This window comes from Myxocyprinus asiaticus, chromosome 24 (genome assembly GCF_019703515.2).
Source record: "Myxocyprinus asiaticus isolate MX2 ecotype Aquarium Trade chromosome 24, UBuf_Myxa_2, whole genome shotgun sequence".
Taxonomy (NCBI): Eukaryota; Metazoa; Chordata; class Actinopteri; order Cypriniformes; family Catostomidae; genus Myxocyprinus; species Myxocyprinus asiaticus.
Window position 1 is genome coordinate 20,334,809 of NC_059367.1, and position 23,673 is coordinate 20,358,481.

At 36.8% G+C, this 23,673-nt stretch overlaps 2 protein-coding genes across 9 annotated transcripts in view; one reads left to right on the forward strand and one right to left on the reverse strand.

Moving 5' to 3' along the window:
* Nucleotides 1–313: 313 nt before the first annotated feature.
* Nucleotides 314–8,651, reverse strand: LOC127414966 (guanine nucleotide-binding protein G(t) subunit alpha-2-like). The gene is made up of 9 exons (XM_051653390.1): nucleotides 8,273–8,651; nucleotides 5,674–5,716; nucleotides 5,205–5,346; nucleotides 3,063–3,220; nucleotides 2,719–2,847; nucleotides 2,055–2,184; nucleotides 1,681–1,834; nucleotides 1,372–1,583; nucleotides 314–1,185 (listed from the first exon to the last, which is right to left on the reverse strand). Exons 1-8 carry the CDS (start codon nucleotides 8,388–8,390, stop codon nucleotides 1,393–1,395), a joined length of 1,065 nt encoding a protein of 354 aa, XP_051509350.1. The 5' UTR covers nucleotides 8,391–8,651; the 3' UTR covers nucleotides 314–1,185; nucleotides 1,372–1,392.
* Nucleotides 8,652–15,102: 6,451 nt separating this feature from the next.
* Nucleotides 15,103–23,673, forward strand: part of LOC127414949 (AMP deaminase 2-like) — a 41,567-nt gene continuing 32,996 nt past the window's right edge. For 2 of the 8 annotated variants that reach the window (XR_007892878.1, XM_051653365.1), the window contains exon 1: nucleotides 15,103–15,356. Coding sequence is in view for 5 of the 8 variants with exons in the window: in XM_051653365.1 (XP_051509325.1) it covers nucleotides 15,278–15,356 (79 nt within the window). In the remaining 3 variants the exon portion in view is untranslated. Of the gene's footprint in view, nucleotides 15,357–23,385; nucleotides 23,513–23,673 lie in introns of those variants that run through there. The other 6 variants (XM_051653360.1, XM_051653361.1, XM_051653362.1 and 3 more) reach the window with 6 other exon arrangements.

Here is a 23,673-nt window from a genome sequence, read left to right on the forward strand (position 1 = left end):
GTGTGTTTAAATGTAGTCTCATGAATGTTAGAAATCTCTTTTGCTCATTTTAGCTGTTGTAATGACACCTCTAAAACAATAGTTTCATTTTGTTTGATTATATAACACTCTTAGCAAAGAGAGGGTTTTGTACTGTGGAAAATTCAGAATTAAATGTCTTTGACACAAAAGGTCAGTGTTTGAAAACATGTTTAAAAATCCCAATTTAAATAATGTAAGGTCGCTGTTTGGTGCTGTTACATTACTGCTAATGGCCAGTCAATTGCAGAAACTGTACATTTACACATAATAGTAATCTGACACCAGCAAGCAGTGGAATTGATGCAAGTCTTTATTTCGTGTGCCTACATTTAAAATCTCCACAAATTCAGACTTCAGGTTTAAAACAAAGCAACATGCCATCCTAGAAATTTCTTGGGTTACTGTATACTGTATCATAAATATATAGCTTTATGTCTCCATATATATTTTATATAGAATCTTCTTTGAAATAGAATTTTTTTTTTGCCTACTCTTATTTACAAAACATGGTGCCCTAATATGTTTGGGGCTTAAAAAGAAACATCTTTCACATATTGTGTGAGCTGGTTAAATTAAAACAACCAGGTCTGGTTGATATGCAAGTTTTTACTTTCTCAAAGGAGATTGAAAACCTAGACACGGCATAACACTATATGTAAAAGAATGTTTCTAATTGTTACCATGGGAAGCTGATGTCCCACTACAATGACGTTAATAAAGCAAATTTTTTGTTGCATAAAATTTGCTTTCTTTCTCTGGAAATGAATGAAAAAAACAACTAACAGTAAAACCTCTATAGGTTTGACATTAAACACAGAGTGAGAGGAATCTTTTCTACAAGCATCAGAAACTCGTAGCGTCAAAAGTCCCCTTTCTTTTGCAGTCCCTTCTCTCATTGACTCTACAAGTGATTCGAACTGTCGGAAAATGTTTTGAAATGTTTTTAGAGTCCCTTTGGAGAGCAGAACCCATTAGTCTAATCTGGATCTAGTCTCAGAGGTTTGGTTTGGATGTTGAAATTATTATATGGCTGGGGATCAGCTGACCATGCTCGAACGATTTCTATAGAGTTCACCTTCATGCCACCTGTTGGTGTTCTTTTGTTACCGTGGCAACTTCACCAGAGTAAATCCAATCATTAAGGTGGGGATAGGGCAGAAAGATCTGGAGAAAACGTAAAAAGAATTGTTCAGTTAGTTATTCGCAAAATGGCAATCATTTTTATTTTCAAAAGATAATCCATTGAAAACTAGACAAAAGAGGACATATAATAAGCTAATTCTCAGTTAAATGCTTTTGTAGGACTTTTGGAAGTTCTTAGAAACTGCTCAAGCTTTTCAAGTAACAAACCTTTGAAAAAGCAGACCCTGTTTAGAACAGACCGCAGTCCTTAAGGTTTTCTTTGATGATAATGTCTGTCACAGCATTAAACACAATCTCGACGTTCTTTGTGTCCGTGGCACAGGTCATGTGTGAGTAGATCTCCTTGACTCCCTTCTTCATATTCAGCTCCTCAAACTGCTGCTTGATATAGGTGCTGGCATCTTCATATGTATTGGGACCTGGAGTTCAAAATTGGGATTTTTGAAAAATATCATATATAGTAAGCAAATTCATTAAAGGTTGCTAAATTAGACTTCACTTAGATGCATCACTTACCATCATAGTCAGGGAAACAGATGCTCAGGTGAACTTTCTTGATCTTCTCCAGGAAGAGATCTTTCTTGTTGAGGAAAAGCACAATGGAGGTTGTGGCAAAGAACCTGTGGTTGCAGATACTGTTGAAGAGATGGAGACTCTCGTGCATGCGGTTCTGAAAGGATCAAGAAGAGAATAACTACTTGATTCTGACTCGATCAGTTGAGATGCACTGCAAGATAGGATACATTTCAGACCTTTTCTTGGACTGCACTGACTGGCCTTTATCAAAATTATACTGTGCATGATAAATATAACTATAGGAACCATACTTTGAGTTCTTTGTTTAATAAAGGATTTGTAAATGCTGTCCTTGGCTAAAAATCAGTACTTACCACTTCATCGTCTTCTACCAGCACCATGTCGTAAGCGCTCAGGGCTCCACAGAAGATGATGCAAGTCACACCCTCGAAACAATGAATCCACTTCTTTCTCTCTGACCTCTGGCCACCCACATCAAACATCCTGCAAACCAGGGAGGTTGCCAATAACATTTAAAAGGGTTTCATTTGTGGTGTCTAGAAGATATACCTCAACTGGCAAAAGTCTTGTGAGAGACGCATTTGCGGCTACTAAGGTTAGGGTTGTGTTTAGGTTAGGAGTAGGGTTTCTGTGGTACTCCAAATAAACACAATAAATACAGTGGACAAATTTTGCATCCGACTGTCGCAAGAGTTTTTGCAGATCATGGGTTCCCTTCTAGGCCGGGTTTCATTCAACACTTGTACCCAAAGCAACTTGAACTGGGTTTGAGTTTTAAGTATATGTGTTCCCTGGTAATTGAACCCAAGACTTTGGCATTGCTACAGGGGAAATATACAGTAGCACTGTCCTCTCAAACGGGAGTCATACACTAAAATATATGTGTATTTTTTAGTTTTGCCTGGAGGTTTTAGTGCTGTTGATGTGCTGAAAGTGCTTGAGCTTTATTGCAGTATTTTTTTCCCAACTTTAACAAAAGCATAAGTGTTACAGTTGCTTTGCAGTTGTTAGACACACCTGAAGTGGAGCTCTTTGCAGGAGAACTGTTCCTCAATGATACCAGTAGTCTTGACTCGAGATCTCAGCACATCCTGCTCGGTGGGCATGTAGTCGGGTTTACAGATTCTGTCCATTTCAGACAAGTAGCTGTGGGGAAAGTATCAGCCAATTATTTACAGAACCAACTGAATTATTATCTGGTGTTAAATACTGAAAATCTCCAGACAGACTGCCAAGTAAGAGTTTACTATATTCTCACTGCACAGATTAAAGTATGGATGCTTGCACCAAATTAAATGAACTCTTAAGGTTAAATCCAGCTCCTCAACCCCTGTTGTGTTGAAGGTGTATCTTGTACTCACTATCCAGCAGAGTCATTCAGCTGATACTCTGCAGCTCTCTCGAAGGAGGCCTGTACGCCTGAATCCTTCCATAGCCTCTTGATGACGTCTGCTAGCTCTGGGGGCATGGTGCCCTCCTCGATGGAGTCAGCCAGGTTCTGGAGTTTCTGGCCATCTTCCTGCATGGGACAAGGGACAAGGGACAAGGGACATTGTTAGGAGCCATTCACATCGAATGCGTTTTTGCATCCATCTGCACTGTTTTTCCATTATTAGCCTATGTTTCCTCTGTGTTTACAGTGCCGTGTCAGGTTAAAAAAAAGGTGTTAAACTTTAAAGTTGCATCTGGAGACATTTGCGTCCAGGCGGACTGATAAAATATCCTGTGTGCGTCTACTCACGAAGTTCCATCAAACCAGCCAATCAGATGTAGTATAGGTATCTGTGGAACAATAGACCTTATTCACGGTAGCACCATCTTTGTGCTGTGAGGGATAGACATACATATATCACTTCAATGCCACACATGGTATAAAGCTGTAAAAAGCTCCTAGATCACACATTATTTTCCCCAGCTCATGTTGTGTGGAGTTTTTTGTCAACTGAATGCTCTAGAAAAGATGTTCTTTTCAATATTTTGTCCACAGAACGATAAAAAAACCGCCCCTTTAAACTGCAGTACAACCCATCGAAATTACTTTGAACATTGAACGTCACATTTATATAGCACTTTTCTGACACTACACTCAAAGAACTTTACACAGTGAACAGGGGACTCTTCTCAACCACTACCAGTGTGCAGCATCCACCTGGATGATGAGACAGCAGCCTAAGTCTGTCAGTATGCTCACTGCACACCAGCTATTAGTTGAGAGGAGAGAGTAGAGTAATGTAGCCAATTCAGGGATGGGGATTATTAGGAAGCCATGATTGATATGGGCCAATGGGGGGAATATGGTCAGGACACCAGGAGGAAGCCATGATTGATAAGGGCCAATGGGGGGAATTTGGCCAGGACACCAGGGTTACACCCCTACTCTTTTCGAGAAGTGTCCTGGGATTTTTAATGACCACAGAGGGTCAAGACCTCAGTTTAACAATTCATCCGAAGGACGGTGCCTTTTTACAGTATAGTGTCCCCATCACTATACTGGGGCATTAGGACCCACACAGACCGCAGGGTGAGCACCCCCTGCTGGTCTCCCTAATATCTCTTCCAGCAGCAACCTTAGTTTCCCATAGGAGGTATCCCATCGAGGTACTGACCAGGCTCAGCCCTGCTTAACTTCAGTGGTCAACCAGTCTTGAGCTACAGGGTGATATTGCTGCTGGCTGTACGTCTATCTCTCACAACCTTGATGTCATTCCCGTCAAAAATCTAATATGGCACTGCTGTGAATAAGGTCAATAATGGATGTTTCCCAATCTATGGGCATTTTCAGACTGGGATGGGTGTTTCTAAACTATCCAGTGAAAGTAGGGAATCTCAATGTAGTAATCAGTGGGCGTTTTCAAACCAGGATGGGCGTTTCTAAACTTTCCAATAAAAGTAGGGAATCTCAATGTAGTAGGCAAATCATTTCAAGCTGTTGAAAAGCCCCCATACCAGTTTGAAAACGCCTACTGATTGGGAAAAGCCCTTTTTTGTTCTGCTGAGACACAAGTCTCAATCAGATTTGCATTGAGTACTGTCAGAGTATCAATTAGAGTTGAAAAAAAGACGCCTGACTCACGGTTCACCACCTTTCTTTTAAATCCAGCATTTTAAATGTGATGTCTCCTCAGCTCCCAAGGGACTGTGGGATATTAAGTGTCAAGTGGATCTGATATTCAGAGTTTTGTTACTAAATGTCCAGGAGCAGAACTGTTTTCACATTTTGGGAATGTTGAGTTATGTTTGTGTGAAAGAGTCTTTACTTATTTCTTTGAGATAAGCAAAATTGTGATCACAATGTCTATTTTCTGTTATTTTAGTGGTGTTTCTGATATTGCTATGTTGTATTGTAGATTAATAACCATTTGTGCTTACTTGTCTTTCTGTTTCCACACATGCAGACATGTATGTGTGTTGCACATGAGACTAGCATGTGGTTGGATCTGTCTACGAGTCGGCTTGTACACTAGTCATTGGTGATTTGTGTGTTGGAGAGTTGTTATCCAGACCTGTGATGCTGGTGACCCATAGTTGATGTCCAGCATCTCCATGCCTCTGATGATGGCCATTGCTGACTGGAGGATGTTGCCGTAAATAATAGTTCGAAACTCCATTTGTTCTTCTTTTGTATAACCACCTTGATGCAAAATTCTTGGAGAGAGCAAGAGAACCAGTGTTTTTGATTAAGGATTTGTAGGCAAGTACCTTTATACACAAAATAGTGTCAACATTTACTACCACCTGGTGGTGATAAAGTAGCATTACAAAGGTTGAACACTGTTGTGCGTATGTACAGTAAATGGCATTTGCCAAGTGGACACAATCATTTAATGATTAAACTAGACAAAACATAATATATTACATTTACTTCAGGTGGTTTGTTAAAACATTTCTTTTATGTAATGTGCTTGCTCAGCATACAGATGGAGTCTTGTAAACATGTGTTAGGTACAGTATGTTGCATGTGTTTAAACTTACTTCATCTGTTTTACAATAGTGCTTTTCCCTGACTCACCAGCCCCTGCCAAACACAGAGTAAGAAACGTCAATGAATGCACAACAATCTATGAGCATAAGAACAAACAGTAAGTCATATCCAAACACTAAAACACTCTTAAATCATCAGCCTAAATTTGAGGCTATATCATGTCCCTTACATCATGGCCATTATATTTTTGTACTCCATTGGAAAATTATTATTATTATTTGTGTGTGTGTGTGTGTGTGTGTGGGCAGGTTTAAGTGGTTTATGAGGACTTTTTTTAGGTTACAAACTGGTAATTACAAGGGTATTATGCTATAAATGTGGTTTATGAGGACATTTCTAGTGTCCCCATAATTCAAATCGCTTAAAAAACATACTAAACAGTGTTTTATTGAAAATGTAAAAATGCAGAAAGTTTTTTGTGAGTGTTAGGTTTAGGGGTAGGGTTAGGGGATAGAATCTATAGTTCGTACAGTATAAAAATCATTGTCTATGGACAGTCCTCATAATGATGGCTGCACCAACATGTGTGTGTGTGTGTGTGTGTGTGTGTGTGCGTGCGTGCGTGTGTGTGTGTGTGTGTGTGTGTGTGAAAGATGTGGTGTAGTGTATATTGATTGAATTTTTATTTACAAAAATACACACTAAAAAAGGAATTTAGGGGGTATCCCCTCAATATCTACAGCAGTTACGGCCCTTTAGTTACATCCTATAAAGTTTCCAAATAAAAGTTACTTTTAAACATTTAGTACAAGTTTAGAAGTCGTGTAAGTTTCCCTAAATTTAACCACTGTTTGTTTTTTGTTCTGTAAATTTTGAATTTAATAATGAGGTCAATGTTAAGCGGTAGATAATCTCTAAAGGAAAATGTATTGATTGTCAATGATGGCCAGGTCAGAGGAAGGTTCTCTAACCTGCTTATAAAGTGACTCAATTGGATTTGTGAGGGAAAGCCTCTCAGAAGATCACTGACACTTTGATTGGTCTTGGAGCTTCCTTCTGTCAGTTAAGGGCAGGGGGCGGGGTCAATTGTCTCCCATGGCAACTGTCACTCTTAAATGCCCTTTACTTTATGAGTTAACTGTAGCCGTGGTGATGTGCAAAGAGAATGTGCGTCATCACTGTTACATCTCTGTCCATTCATCTGCTTAGTTTAGCAACTGGATTAGATTATATGGAGTACAGCTTTCTACTGACTAACTCTCAGATATGAAGACAATTCACTACAATTATTACCCCACTGTATGGCCTCTATTGTGAAATAGATACTCACGTTTTAGCTAATTTATTGATAAAGATTCCAAAACATAATGCCAAAATTGATTATATCCATTTACACAAAATAAAGAGTACATCTGGCCTAGCATGCATCTAGAATTACGTTTTTACCATGTGTTAAATATTTTGTATGTATGAACATTATACACTTTTGGAAAACTATGAACTTCCTGTTCCAACAGGAAATAGCTTGTTGACCTTCAAGAAATCTGGTCAATATTTAATCAGTGCATCTCTTTCCCATTGTTTTTGTGAAATGGCTCCATTATTTAAAGTCCCCTGCTGCAGTAAACTGTTAGAACCACTGAAACTAGCCTCCAGTACTTGCTGTTCCTATTGGAAGATAAACTGAATCTGAGCTTAAGAGGATCTGGGCTTAAATCATCACAGTAATCGGATTCGGATCTTATTATCAATATACCACAATTCACATGCTTCCTTGGGTTGTGATCTTTTAAGCAGACCTCACTGCAGAGTGTTTGCAAAGAAAGAGAATAAAATGCAGTAGAATATGCAGCACCAGAATTTACAAAAGATTCTTTTTTTAAAAAACAATTTCCAAATTTAAAATCTAAAAACACAAAGAAATTGATTTGGATCTAAAGATCACTCATTTATGCTAAGAAATTAAACCAAAGTGGAAAAATTGCTCATTTGCTTCAGATAATACACCTGCAAAGAGAACAGCTTCAAAAATCATCTGAAATGCATTAAACATTTGAGTAAGTTTTATAAATGTCATCAAATGGTTCTTTTTTTTTGTGCAATGACACAAAATGGCATAATAATTTGTGCATTTATATTATTGCACAATTTATTATTATTATATTGCCTGTTATTGTTTTAAAAATATTTTAATGGTACTGTGTTCTGTAGTAAATAATACTGGTGGGTATTATGAAGTAACAAATGACAGCTGACTAGCACACATGATTGATCTTTTGCTGTCCTGGATTAGCATAAATAAACTTCATCTTGCTTTGAAAACCAGATGAATAAAATATCTCTCATGGTGTTGCTTATTTTAAGTTGCTTAAGTTGCATTCAGAGCTGCTTAGTTCTTGCCTGTCATCAAAAAGTATGTATCTGTGTATCAGTATCTGTGAGCCTCAGGTGCTGAGATCTGCAGTGAGAGTTCTTACCTGCATTTTACTCTCTTGCAAGTGACCTCATTGAAGTGAACACTTTTAACCCACAAATGTATGTAGATGTAAAACTTCTACACCAGGAGCAGTTACTGGATGCAGAATCTCTTAACTTAGCCACAATGGACCTAAAGGAGTCATATGAACACAGTCTGGCCAGATTTCTTACCCAGCAGCAGAAGTTTGACTGTCTTTGCTTCCTTATCGGCATCTTCCTGGAGCTGTTTTTCCAACTCTTTGGACTTCTTTGCCATTTCCTTATCCTCTGCGCTTGCTCCGCTACCCATCTCGTCGTCAGACGGTTCCCTGTCAAGTTCCTCGAGGAAAGAAATTTTGCCGGCTTTCCCTACACTTTGTGGACAGAGAAATGGATGCAGGTGGCCCTGTACCTTTGATCACGTGGTAGGTGGAAGGTCGCACAAGTCTTGAGTCCTCTTCTAGGTGTGACTGACCCAACTAAGGATGGACAAGTGGATAGAGACAGCACCGTGACTGAAGCGGACTGCCCTGCTTCCTCCTTTGGTTGCTCTATCCCCTCTAATTCCTCCTTGTCCACCTCAAAAGTCTTATTTTAGGATTGGGGAGGGTTTTACTGATCTTCCTGTGTGAACCAGCCAATCCTATTAGCTTGGCTAACAAGGACATAAATGAAGGTTGTAAAAATCAGGACCATTATTTCCAATGAAATTCCAACTTACAAGACATTAATCAGATGTCAGAGTGTGGACGCATTTCCAATGTGCACTGGGTTTGTATGTGTGTGTGTGTGTGTGTGTGTGTGTATGTGTGTGTGTGTGTGTGTGTGTGTGTGTGTGTGTGTGTATGTGTGTGTGTGTATGTGTGTGTGATAAATTAGTGCTTGTTGAGATTTGTAGAAAATTAACCTTAAGGGCTAACTGATATGGTGAAATTGTCCTGGTTGGTAAGTTCTTTCTATAACTATCCATCTTAGATTTCATGTTAAAATTACAGTTTTCAGAAGAGGAAGGCCATAACCCAGGCACATATAATAACCATATATTGTTATATGTACAAAATCCAAATCAACCTTAATCCATTTCTGCTTCTAAATGTAAAACTGCTTGTTGGCAATCACAAACTTTTTGGATTTCCTTTTTTAAATGTAGTATATTTAAATCTGGAAAACTAATATGTCTATAATTTAGTTCTTAGATGCAGAGGTCAGAGGATGAAGGGTTTTACACTTGTCCTTGGAAGACTCTTTTGTCTGAAGGTCTGACACACGTACAACATCCTCCCTTGGATGTACACACACAGCCATTTTCATGTCTTATGTAACCCTGAGTTTGGTGGACTGGAGGTAAAGGAGGAGGGCTTACAGGTCAGTGTTTCTTGTTTCTGGGAGTTGGGAGTGATGAAGTCAACACTGATCAGTGATCGCCACTGGAGTTGCCAATGTTCATCTTTAACACCATTCAACAGATCCATATCTCCACCTCCCTCTGTGCTTAGGGGAATAAACCCATGTTAATTGTCCACTATAACAGCTCAATAAGCTTTATTTGAGTTGTGCAGGGATGGACATGTGCAAATGGAATTTTATCCCAGCTTAAAGGGATAGTTCACCTAAAAATTACAATTCTCTTATCATTTACTCACCCTCATGCCATCCCAGATGTGTATGACTTTCTTTATTCTGCTGAACACAAACAAAGATTTTGAGAAGAATATTTCAGCTCTGGTCCATACAATGCAAGTGAATGGTGACCAGACCTTTCAAGCTCCAAATATCACATAAAGGCAGCATAAAAGTAACCCATAATACTCCAGTGGTTAAATCCACATCTTCAGAAGTGATATGATAGGTGTGGGTGAGAAACAGATCAATATTTAACTATATTTAACTAATATTAACTAACATTCTGAAAGTGAATGTGGAGATTTATAGGATTGAAATATTCATCTGTTTCTCACCCAAAGTGATTGCATCGCTTCAGAAGACATATATTTCACCACTGGAGTCACGTGGATTACCTTTGTGCTGCCTTTATGCGATTTTTGAAGCTTGAAAGGTCTGGTCACCATTCACTTGCATTATATGGACCTACAGAACTGAGATATTCTTCTTAAAATCTTCGTTTGTGTTCAGCAGAAGAAAGAAAGTCATACACATCTGGTATGGCATGAGGGTGAGTAAATGATGAGAGATTATACTTTTAAAGCTTGTATTAAATGATACCTAATAATGCATAATTGAACTAGCCCTGCATTTGATCGCTGCTGTTTTCACTCCATCGTACTGTATGTCAAAAACAACCGTCTCTATCTGTCTGCACTACAGTGTAGCTTGCCTTGTGTGTGTGTCCTTTGTGTGACAGGCAGCTGTTTTCTTTTCATTTCCAATCTGCAGTTAAATAAGAACTCTGTCTAAGAGGAAAGAATCCTGTCTGATTCTCATCACTGATCTCTAACAAAGTAATTTCATTTGGTGCTTTTATTTGCAATCTCTGAAGAATTAGTCCATAATCGAATATAAATAGCCAACTATAGATCATTCATAAGTTCAGGCTATACTCTGATGTCATTTCCAAAGGATTAACATCCATTATTTTGGAAAATATGGGTCTTGCTGACTTTGCGTTTGTGAACAGACAGTCAACTAAAAGTCAGCTATGGCCGCGTAAAGAATCATTAACTCTCCTTTCAGTTGATTTTAAATAAATCAGTTTATACTGACCTAAAACGTGAAAGGAATCCAGACCCTCCCCACTGAAGAGTGCAGTCACCTGTTCTTCTTCCCCAGATAGATAGAACAGAGCAACTCTCTGTGAAAGCGACATTTCAACCCACGTCACTTTCGGTAAGCAGATAGTCTTACTGCTTGTGACAGGTTGTGAGGATCCAAATCCCTAAACGCTTCCAAAAGGAATATAGCAAGCTAATCATGGTATCCTTCTCTTCATCACAGTCAATCTCATTAAGGTTTCTGTGCTCCAGGCCTGCCTCTAACACTCCAGCACAGCTTCTATGCTGCTGATAAGATTATTTATTGTAGACCATGTGGTGTGGGTGAAGTGGGTGAGAGTATAGGGTGATTATTCTGGATGCTTATTTCCTTCCCTTCTGATTAGAACTGATGAATGAGAAGGGGATTCTTAGAATAAAGAACGAGGGGAATGTGTGGTTGTGTGTGCAGTTGTAGAACACAAGCTTAGACCAGTAGACTTGGATAAGACAAGCCAAGAGCCCCGCACATCTGGTACTCCTATCATCAAAGACAGTATAGATCAGAAATCTAGTCTCTACTGTAATATTGTTATTTTGAGTTGTTCGTAGCCTTTTCTGCAAGACCATTATTTGTTTGCTGGATAGATGCAAATATTAAAGCACTTTTAAATTTTTTAAAGAATTTAAAGGATTATATTTATTTGCTTGTGCTGAAGGAATGTCACTGCTTGCAAGGCAGCAAAAGAATAGAAAAATACAGAAAAAATCACTCAGAATTCAGTATGCATATATACACTCACTGAGTGCTTTATTAGGAACACTGTGGTCTTAATAAAGTGCCCGACGTGGTCTTCTGTTGTTGTAGCCCATCCACCTCAAGGTTTGACATGTTGTGCATTCTGAGATGCTATTCTGCTCTCTACAATTGTACAGAGTTATCTGAGTTACTTTAGCCTTTCTGTAAGCTTGAACCAGTCTGGCCATTCTCCGCTGACCACACTGGAACATCCTCCTAACTGCAATCAAAGCCCCTCTGGACCGAGTTTTTATTAAAAAAAAAATAATAATATTACACCTGCCCCAGTGAACACAAACAGTGCACACAAACACGAAACACCTTTAGGTTAACACATGTGACAGTAAAATAATGCAATAAACATTATCGAAACTACATAAAACAGAACACCCCAATGTGCATAACTGATATCAAAAATAAAAATAAATATAACTATTGCCGTAAAATATTATGAAATGTAATGGGTCATGTATTCTTGTGTTAAACATATTATAATATATTTTTTATTAGATTTCATAATATAATTTTTATTGTTAATTATACAGTAAAATTATACTTTTTGTCTAAAAAAATGTGTTACTATATATTTTACAGCAAAATTACATGTTAAATTCTTGTTAAATTAATTATTAATTTTTAAAAAAATTTTTTTTTTTTTTACCATACTGTGTATGTTAAGGTTAACCTTTTAACCAATTAACGTTTTTATTATACTGTAGCATTTTTACCTTCTTTTTCCATTAAAATTACAGAAATTCTTTAAAATGCACAATGTTTCATGATTATAGCTTTAATTAAACAAACAAACAACAAAAAAAAAGTTTCCTGCAGATTGTGTTAAATTCTCATTGCAGTGTTACATTAATCCTGATTACTCAGCCTTTTAAGAGGTTGTCACAACATAATGTGGTAATGTGCATGCACTCCAGCATGTATTTATTATGTGACAAACCAGTGCAAGGACATCTAAAGGGCTAATCACTAAGAATATGCCTTACAGAGACCTGAACTGCATTCAGACCTGACATTGAATTAAAAACAAAACAAAACACAAGAGGTTTCACTAGTGAAAGGACAGTTTGAATCATTAATGACTCACTCTTGCACTTATAAAAAGGTGTAGCGTGCCGTGTTTACGCCTACATGCGCCTGTGAAAACAGGCCTAAACAAAAATGGTGCTAGAGAACTTCATTAGTATATGTGTAATACAGCTACTGTACTTTGAATAGAATGTAGAGTAGCCTATATGTAAGCTAATGCTAATATTTCAGGACCCAATGGAGCCACATTTTTGACTGTGCTGACATTGCTTTCAGCCGTCCAGTCAGCACAGAGACAGAAAAATTAATTTGTTATGTAAAGACCCCTCACTGTGCATTTCATAGGCATTCTCTCTCTAGACAACTAAACATGTTCTCTGCTCACCAGATGCCAGCATTATCTGACTGTTTATAAAATTGATAATATTGCCATGTCAATTTGAAAAACTTAGAGGGATGCTGGCTGTTATGAACTGTATGATCCTCCTTTTTACTTTTGTTATGTATATGTCTGTACTTTAGACTCTGTAGAGGCCCATCCCTGAACAGGTGTTACAGCTTTTTGCTTAAGTTTTGAGTTTCTGCATCTGGTTTGTCTATATTTTAAAGATGTAGTTCACTTAAAAATTAAAATGCTCATTTTGTTCCAAACCCATATGACATTTTTTCCATGGAACACAAAAGGAGATGTTTAGCAGAATTTCCAAGCTGCTCTTTTCAATATAATGAATGTGGATGGTGGCCATGGTCTGTCTAAAGGACAAAAAAACACCTTTAAGCATAATAAAAGTAATCTGTACAGTGGTGCTTGAAAGTTTGTGAACCTTTTAGAATTTTCTATATTTATGCAGAAATATAGAAAATTCTAAAGGGTTCACAAACTTACAAGAACCACTGTATGAGGAACAGACTATAATTTTAATCTAAGTGTAAGTTCTGCACCACTTGCGCCACTGAACGGAATTGCTAAAATTAACATTGTTTTTAAACTGCCTTCCCAATACTCCCCTCATCTGCTGTTAATCGAACAAACAGATAGTCCCCCCCCCCCCCAACTCACATCATTGGTCAAGTCAATTGCAAACAGTTGCTGTGTCGGGCTGGAAGGGTTGCTCAAAACAAATCGAGGAATATTTAGCACCCCAAAGACATGGGGTTTACAATTTTTGAGAAAATTAACCTACAAATAGCTTACTTATAGTTTTTGGGATACAAACAAGTATTTTAACACAGAAAAAGTTACATACTTCAGCTTTAAGTCATCATTCACTGAAAACCTTGCTTGACAACCATGGTCACTATTTACTTTGCCTGATCTCATGAAAATTATGTTACTGTGGTGACATTTTTACAAAATATTACATGGTTCATTACATGTATTGTGGCAGTTCCGAGGTGAAATGTCCACTGTATGGCGCTTAAAGAGAGTTGCAATTCCTTCCAAACAGATGTGTTTTTTAGGTTAATGCTCTATTGAGTTTTAAATCAACACAACCGACTTCCCTAAACCTTAAACCTGAACCAAACTGATAGTGTTATAAAAAGCAAATGTGATATGAATAACGCAATTGCCACAGCAACCACATCATTTTATGGTGCTTCTATGACACTTTCAGCTCACGTGTCGACTTGTATGCTTATCAGGACTCGTACCCTGGTCATTTGTAACGCAAGTGCAACACTCTATCAGTTGAGCTAATGCGCAATTTGACCATACTTGAACAAGCTTGTAAATGTTGTTGTAATGCAAACATTGCACTGTAGTAAAAGTGTTTAGATGTCATAAGATAGCACTGTGTAAGGAACAGAGCAAAAAGTAAACTTTACGAACTGATAATCTGCTGTTTTATTCGTGATTTGTGTAAAAGGGGATAAAAGTCATCGTTGTAGAGCCTTTAGTGTTTATTTCACCAGCAAACTGTCACGATACATACAACGAGCCACATATTTTTTTTTATTTTAGATACTAATATATTTGTATAGTAAAAGTATAAATATTAATGTTTGTGTTCCACAGAAGAAAGTCATACGAGTTCGGAACAACATGAGGGTGAATAAATTATGACAGAATTATAAATTTTTTTCATGAAGATATGATTACAGCTGTTACCCATCGTAGAGCCCTGCCCCCCACCCCCCCACCCATCCATCTATTTCACAGTGCATCTCTTCTGCTTGACTAACTTAAACATTGAGTCTTGAGCAAGCATTTGGCTGGTCATGACTTCTGTCTCTCTTCCTCTTGTCTTACAGGGCTGTGGGAATGTGACATGGGGAGTATTGTTTTACAATAATCATAACAGAGCATGCATGGCATGCTCTTGCTGCCAGAAACATCCTCATTCAGATTGGCTCATTCCACCTGGTTCTGCAGTTTCCATGGCAACCGAGTGGAGTGACAGCATGCCGGCAGCCTGCCATAGCATTTATGTGGGCATGGGGAGGAGCCAGATTCCCCACTGCAGCATCTGAAGAGAGGGAACTCTATCTGTCTCTCTCTCTCATGCACACACACTGGAACATCCTCCTAACTGCAATCAAAACCCCTCCGGACCGAGTGCCACCCCCCCCCCCCCTTCCCCCACTAAGGAATCCTCCATGTCCTAACCAACCAGTGTTTTGTCCGTCTATATAGAATCCCAAGCCAAAATGTCTTTTAAGCTGCCTTCAGGCAAACCCACGTCTCCTTTCAGGAAAAGAGGCAGCCTGCAGTACACAGCCAGCGGAGGTGAGTGTTGTTAAAGAACAATATGGTTTTATAAATGTGTGTATGTGCATGTGTGTATTAGGGGTGCGGTAGAAAATGTATGCAAATGGAGAGTAGGTGCAATAACAGATTATATTGTAAACGTCATTGCATGCATACATTTTCATCACATTTATGAATTTTATAGTATTCAACATATTTTCATATTATTCAGGTTCCTTCTCACATATGGCTTTTAAGTGCGCTCAGATTTCCTGGGGAGTTACTGTAATCCAGCATCTGAATAGTGTATAATGGAAGCTTTCATACCTGTTGATTTGAGGGAAACTACTGCATACTTTATGAAACTTTCTTTCTCTCTGTCCTTTTAAACCCATTAAACTGCTGGATTTACAAAGTTAATGGTGTTGCCATGCGAAATTGTTGTCTTTTCTAACAAAGCATTGATGTAAATAGCTAAAACTGAGTACTGTGATAGTTCCTGGACTTGTATTTGATATTTCTCTGATGAGCGGGAAGAGGAAGTTATATACCTAACACATAATTTCTGACCATAATCACACTGGCAGGACTAGGCTGATTGTGTTTCAGACCTCAATGCATTAGGAACCTTATTCTTAATAATGTGATTTTTGTAATAACCCAGACAAAGAAAATCAAACATGCTCCAGTTACAGCAGTGGGGTGTCTCGACCACATCCATAAAATACATAAAACAGAAGGTCTGTGGCCAAGCCAGCACTGCGTAAGGATTACATAAGATCCAATCCAAAAACCACTTAACACCTCTCTCACAGTAAAACTGTGATTCTTTTCTGCACAAGCAATAAAAAACATTAGTTAGACATTAATGACACACTAGCTGTACGTTATTCCACTTATTACTTGGTTACTTAACAAAGAAATAAATAAATTGACATGAAATATTGATTTAAGTTTAAATTAATGTTGTAATATTGTTGCAGGGTTCATCTTGATTTTGGTTTTGTATGTTTGTACTGTATGTTGTATGACTATTTTTCTAAGTACAATTAATAAAGTAATTTCAACTCAAATCTTTCATGTCTATTTATTTATTTGGTCAGGGTTAATATAATGACCAGCTAATTGTACATATTGCTGCAAACTTGTCTTGTTGTCTCGATACATATCGTATGACATCTAAACACTTTTACTATATAGTGTATGACTTTTAAGGTGATCCATTTTAACATTTGCATTATATAATCAAATACATTTACAAGCTTATTCGGATACGATTAAATTGCATGTTAGTTCAACTGATAGAGCCTTGCATTTGCAATACAAAGTACGAGTCCTGAAAGTGTCATAGAAGTGCCACAAATATATGTGGTTGCTTCAACAGTGGCATTTTTCATATCACATTTGATTTTTAGGACACTGTCGATTAGGTTTTGGTTTAAGGTTTAGGGTATGAGGAACAGTAGGTTTGTTGATTTAATTAAAAACCTTATGGGAGGAATTTTAAACTGCTTTTTGTGTAACTCAGTGGACATTTCACATCAGAACTACCACAATACGTGAAAGAAACCATATAATTTTGCAAAAATGTGTTATGGAATGTGAGTGCAAAACCAGGCAATGATAAATGTTGTGGGCCTCAATTATCTTGCTGTGCCTGCATAATTCTGCAGCCTGCGGCATGAATTATCTGCAGACAGCAGCTTTACTAAAGAAATGAAGTAATTATCTGAGCAAGGAGACTTAGCAGATAGCATATTGCTGCTCTCATTCTGAGAATACAAAATTAAAAGTGAATAGTGTAGATCTGTTCTAGACAGTTATACTCATATCGATAATGATACATAAACACAAAACTGCTCTCTTTCTCTCTCTCTCTCTCTCTTTCTCTGTCACTCTCTCTTACATATACTGTACACATTAGATTTCCTATTATGGTGGTGACTTTTCATTGACTTCTATTATTTTATACTGAGCTAATGATACACTGAAAAAAAAAAAATCTGTTGGTTTAACTTAATTCAATTGTGGACATTGGTTCCACACAATAAAAATGTGTTTATATGATATTAAATTAAAATGTCGGCTCCACTCATATACTTTGTGTAGCAAAAACCTAAATTAATTAAACTAAGTTAAACTAACTCATATATGATCTGTTCTAATATCTCTATTGAACTTTGTAGCTTGTTACTAGCTAGTAACAAACACCATAGCATATTATATATATCTCCCAATCATACATTATACTGATGATCCTTCAGTATTTGCTTCATGAGAAAAGCAGTACACTGTTTTTCAATAGTAATATACCCAACCTTGACCTAACCATTAGCTACACTCTTCTTCATAATGGTAACCTCAAAAAAATTCAACACGACATAAACTCCTTTAAATCCCAACACAACAGAAAATTAAACACTAACAAGTCTCATACTTGTTTTATTTTGCATAGAAATACATTAAAAAACACTTAACTTCAGATATTTACTCTCTCTTAATTCAGTCCCATGCAAAGCATGCTCTGAACTGGAAATCTCCTGCCAGCTTTCAGCAAAACACTGATGCGACAAAAATGATTCATATAGTCCCAACACTGGATTAAGTGAATATAGATAAATTATACACAATTAAATAAAGTTAAGAACAAATGCTTAAGAATTGTGTTGCATTAACTAATTTTAAATAAGTTAATTTAGCATGCAGTAAAAATCACATTGAGTGAACACCATCCATTAGAAGTCCGAATCCATTTGAACATTTCATAGCAATGTGATCATATCCTTTTTTGATGACTATGTTGAATATCACTTGGACTTTACACAATATAATTATGTTCTCATGACAAACATAAATGTATTAAGTTGATCGCAAGTGTTCTGGTTTAGTATTTTCAATAGAACTGGTTTCCCCTTTTTTCAGTGTATTTTCTATGCCCTAATCCTCATATTAACCTTTCTGCAGTTTTAGATTTTCATTAAAACATTATTTACTATGTTTAAATGTTTTCTGTATGGGGTAAGTTTGCTGGTCAACACAGTGTAGACAAAACCTGACTCACACACACAACAATTAATTATTGTCAGTGCTTTGATGTTTCCTTTAAGTTAAAAAATCTTTCAAATAGTTTTTAGAAACACTTAAACATTCACTATTTAAAGCATCCTCATGCAGTTCAGCCATTAAGTCTCTGATTACTGAAATCCTCTGTGTGCTTTTACAGTGACTCACTCTTGATGTTTTAATGGGCCATGAATTTGCAAATAATACAAGGCATGATGATTTGGAACAGAGGTCTTGAAAACAAGGGTAGGACAAAAAGGTCCATCTCACTTGGCTGCTTTGAAAAGCCCATTATAACAATTTTATCTCTGTAAAAAACAAAGCTTTCAGATCAGCAATCCAGCTTGTTCAGTTCTCCCTGAGGCGGCCTTTGCAATTTAGAGGCCTGTTTCAAAAAACAGTTTGACCTGTAAAGTTGTTTCAATTGTAATTTTTACAGTTGTTTTAGGGTTTGTTGACATTACATCATCATGGCAACGAAGTTGTAAAATTGGCTATAACTTTAAACAGAAAAGGTTAGTAAGCGAATTTTATCACACTTAAATCATGGTAAAACACATACTGTTTATGTCTTGTGGCTATAATTTTTGAAACAGTGAGTATTTTAACATTTACGGATTGGCCCCATTCACTGCCATTGCATGTAACTTGTATTGAACCCGGAATATTCCTTTAAAATTAGTTTTGTTGGTGTATCCTAATGTATTCAGGTTGATTCAGTGATATTAAATGTTCAGTAGTTTGTATGTTAATGTAATCTTGTGCTGAAGCAGTAAACGTATTTGGCTTGCTGTCCTCATATTGGAAGGCTCGGAGCTCGAGACTCGACTCGAGTCCTGATTACCCCACTGGACTTTACTTATTTAGATAATGAATCTAGAGAATACGTGGAGATGGGGTGGAGGTGGGATGTCAGGAGAGTTGTCGAAGCAGGTAAGCAGCGGCTTATATACTCCTGCTCGTGGGCTGTGATTTGTCAGGTTAAAATGAACATGCTCCTCTCGAACCTCTTTTAATTAACTCCATATCGTTTTGGCTTGAATTAAAACCGTTCAAGTAATTTACAGTATGTTAGCATATGATGCATATTTTTAGGTTAGCATTTTTTTTTATTTTTTTTTAACAGTGTAGTTTAGATGATGGAATGGGATTGATATTTCATAATTTGTTGTGATATAAATTCCACTAGAATTTAGTTTAACTTTAATAATCGCAGCTTCATGGAAAAATAAAATGAACAGGTTTTGCTTACCCCACATTTTCAAGGCCTTTAATAACTTTTTCCAATTTTAGCCCTTTTTCAAATACAATTTCAAGCAATCACAGTCAATGAACAACAATATTTCTCACCGTTTAGGTTTATTAGATTTATAGCCTAATGAGTGTGGCTTTGGCATGAGTCACTTAATGTCAGTACACACAGAGTTCCTGTTATGTGTCACTTGGGACCCTGCCTGTGTGACAGCATGGTCTCTCAAATGTTTCATAACCTTCCTGAAATCTCTGTTTTTTCCCTGAAATGTTAACTTAAGGGGTGGACAATCTGATTTCCCCATAGGTCAGTGCCCAACCATAAGCAAGTATGCAATAATCATCCTTTGATTACTGTTACTCTGGTAACATCTGTGCTTCTCTTTATCATGTTAAGAGCAGAATTTTACAGAAAGAACCTGGTCTTAGATTTAAGCTGTCTTTTAGCCGCATTGTGTTTCGGCTTTCAACCCTCTCTGTACAGTACCACACCTAGAGGTTTAATGCGAACTTTGACTCCTGTGGCGGATTCACAGTTGTATGGAGAGGAGGGATACTTGAAAAGAGCCCTTTCACTGACTCCCCCTCAGCTACCATTCTGCTATTATTAAGAGCTATTTTCTCTAAATCCAACAAATCTTTCACTTCCCAAAGAGTCCCAGTGTCTTCACCCATGAGAAAGAAAGTTTATGGATTCTAAATGACCCTTGTGTTTATATTGAGTTGTTAGAGTCACAGTGTGTTGGACTTCAGCTTTTGTGGACTGAGTTAAGCATGATAAATAATGAAAATCAGAAGGGAGTTGAGTGTTTTCCATAATCATAAATCCAAAGAAAAAAACGAAAAATGTTTTGCAGGTGTCCACTAGGTGGAACTAAAACAAAAAAACAAAAAACAAACAAACAAAAAAAATAGGATCCCTTAAGCCTCGAGGGCTGCACTCTTTTTATAATTTTTTTATTAAAACATATTTTAATAACTTTTTTTATATTAATGGTTTATATATATTAAATTAATTAATGTGTGTGTGTGTGTGTGTCTACGTATATATATATATATATATATATATATATATATATATATATATATATATATATATACAGTGCTCAAATTGAATCAAGTTTTATGGGGGGTCCCGGATCCCCCTGATCTCCCCAGCCCCCTCAATTCGAGCACTGTCAGTGCTCGAATTGAGGGGGGCTGGGGGGATATATATATATATATATATATATATAATATATGACATCATTTATTAATCTTTGTTAATGTTAGTTAATAAACATACTATTGATCATTGTTAGTTCATAGTACATTAACTAATGTTAACAAAAACAAATTTTGAATTAAAAAATGTATTCCCAATGCATTAACTAATGTTAACTAATCGAACCTTACTGTAAAGTCTTACCAAATTTCTTATACGGTACTTACAACATTTCAGTTTTCAAGGCAGTTTTGAAAACCAGTGCTTGCGATTTCAGAAGAATTTGCTGCAACTCCAAATGTACTTTTAATTCAATGTAGTAATTCAATATAAATGAGAGAGAGAGAAAGAGAGAGAGAGAGAGAGAGAGAGAGAGAGAGAGAGAGAGAGAGAGAGAGAGAGAGAGAGAGAGAGAGAGAGAGAGAGAGAGAGAGAAAGGAATCTGTTTTACTTCACTTAAGATTCTATTTGTCATTCAATAAGTAAATAAATGACCATTATTGAAATTCAACCATGGACGTTGAAACTTTACAATTATTCGCAGCAGTGCCGTCTTGATTTTTGATGGGAATGACAACGAGGCTGTGAGGGATAGATGTACAGTCTCTTCAATGGGCTGTACTGTTGTTTGAAGTGTTTTTGGATAGATCCGCTGACAAAACATTGAAAAATATCTTTAGAAGAAATTTTAGTAGACAAAAAACTCTAAACAACTTAGATGTGATTTAGGGGCCTTTTGATAGCTTTAAACAGAGCATGTCATTGAAGAGATGGCAAGTCTATCCCTCAAAGCCTTGTTTTCATTCCCTTCAAAAATCCAAGATGGAGCTACTGTGAATAAGGGCAATTAATTATATTTTATGATTTGTAGTACATGTTGTAATGCATCTCAGCAGACTACTGATCTTCAGTCACTGGAACAAATAAAAGCAAATGGTCTCCATATTCACACAAAAACCTCATCAGCGCACTCTCTAATGTCTTCATCAAAGCCCATTTCCTCTTGGGAGGCTTTTGTTCCTTCTGATTAAAGAGCCTCAGATGATCCCAAATACCTTTCATAGACACAAGATTAGAATCATTCATACTATGTGCTTTTGTGGGTTTTGTGTTTAAGAAACAGCAACGCATTACACACTTCTTGTGTCATGTTGTGGGGTTTGCAAAGCAGTGAACCCTGCTCAATATAATGACAATGTCACAATGCAAAGTGATGGCATGATGATAGCTCAACCCATTATCTTGATGACTATTTGAACAGGATAGATCTCTTGTCCAGTACTAGATTGTACACTGCAAAAAAGCACTTTCTTAATCAGTATTTTTCCTCTGTTTTCCACTAAAAATATTAAAAAAATCCTGTAAACAAGATACATTTAATTGAAAAGCAAAATTGTGTAAGATAATAACCACTGACAAATAGTTTTGCCTTGTTTTAAGCATAATCACCACTAAATTTTGAACAAACTATTTGCCTATGGCGTAAGAAAAATAAACGTAATTTGAGATATGTTCTCTTAAATTAATAGTTCACCAAAAATATAAATTTGGTCATCATTTACTTACTCTCATGCTGTTCCAAATTTGTTTGAACACAGACTTTCTTTTGTGTAACACAAAATTAGATGTTAGGGACTGACAGTCTCAATACCATTCACTTTAATTGCATTTTTTGTGAATGGTGAATGAGGCTGTCAGTCCCTAACATTCTGCATTAGAGACTAGATTAAAAATCAGACTAGATTAAAAATCATTTTCTTAATCAGTACTTTTGCCTTATTTTCAAGTAAAAATATCAAAACATCCTTAAAACAAGATAAATTTACTTGAGAAGCAAAAATGTGCATTATAACAACCACTGGCAAATATTTGTAAGCATAAACCCACTAAATTTGGTTAGATATCTGATTTAAAAAAAAAAAAAAAAAAAGAGAGAGAGAGATTCTCTGAAAAAAAAAAACAAGAATCTGTCTCTCATTGTTCACTTTCATTGCATCTTTTTTTAGACAATGAAACTGAATTGTGAATGAAACAATGAAACTGAATCCCAAACATTTTGCCTAACATCTCCTGTTGAGTTGCAGTCAAATGGATTTAGAATGGCATGATGAAATAATGTTCATTTTTGGGTGAACTATATCTTTAATATCGTATTTTATAACATTTATGTCTTAATAATTTGCTTTCAGGTAGATACAGTATATCTCATAATAATGATGTTTAGATAACTAGAAAACAAGACAAATATATGGATATAGAAAAGGATTATTTATAGTGAACAAACATTGTTTCTTATTAAGTTGCCTTTTGTTGACAAAAAGCTGTGATGACCTCTATTTCTGTTTCTAAGGGAGTCTCTCTTTCTTTCTCTAACCCTTTCTCAAAACACATCCCCCCCGGCATTTTCGCTAGCACTGCAGTCATCTCGTCACAGAGGTGAAGGACAAGGGGGGTGTAGAGAGACTGTGTCAAGGCTCCCTCTGTCATGGATAGAACAGTGATGCTGTTTAGCACCCCCTGCCCCTGAAGCCTGGGTGGTACAGTCCAACCATGTGTCAGGGATATTTAAATGAGAGGGGAATGATTGTGGCTAGCCCAGACAGCTGGCAGGAACCAGGAAGAGGAGGGAGAGGAGAGTGGATGCTTGGGCTCCATCAGCAGTGTTTACTGTATGTATGTGGGACATATTCAATCACGTGTGTGTGTGTGTGTGAGAGAGAGTGTGAATAAGATGCATGTTTTACTGGAGATTGTGTGTTGTTTTAGAAAGTGTAGCTTTGTGTTTGCCCTATGATATATGTTATCTCTCTGTCTATTTGTCTTAAATTATCTCTTTTA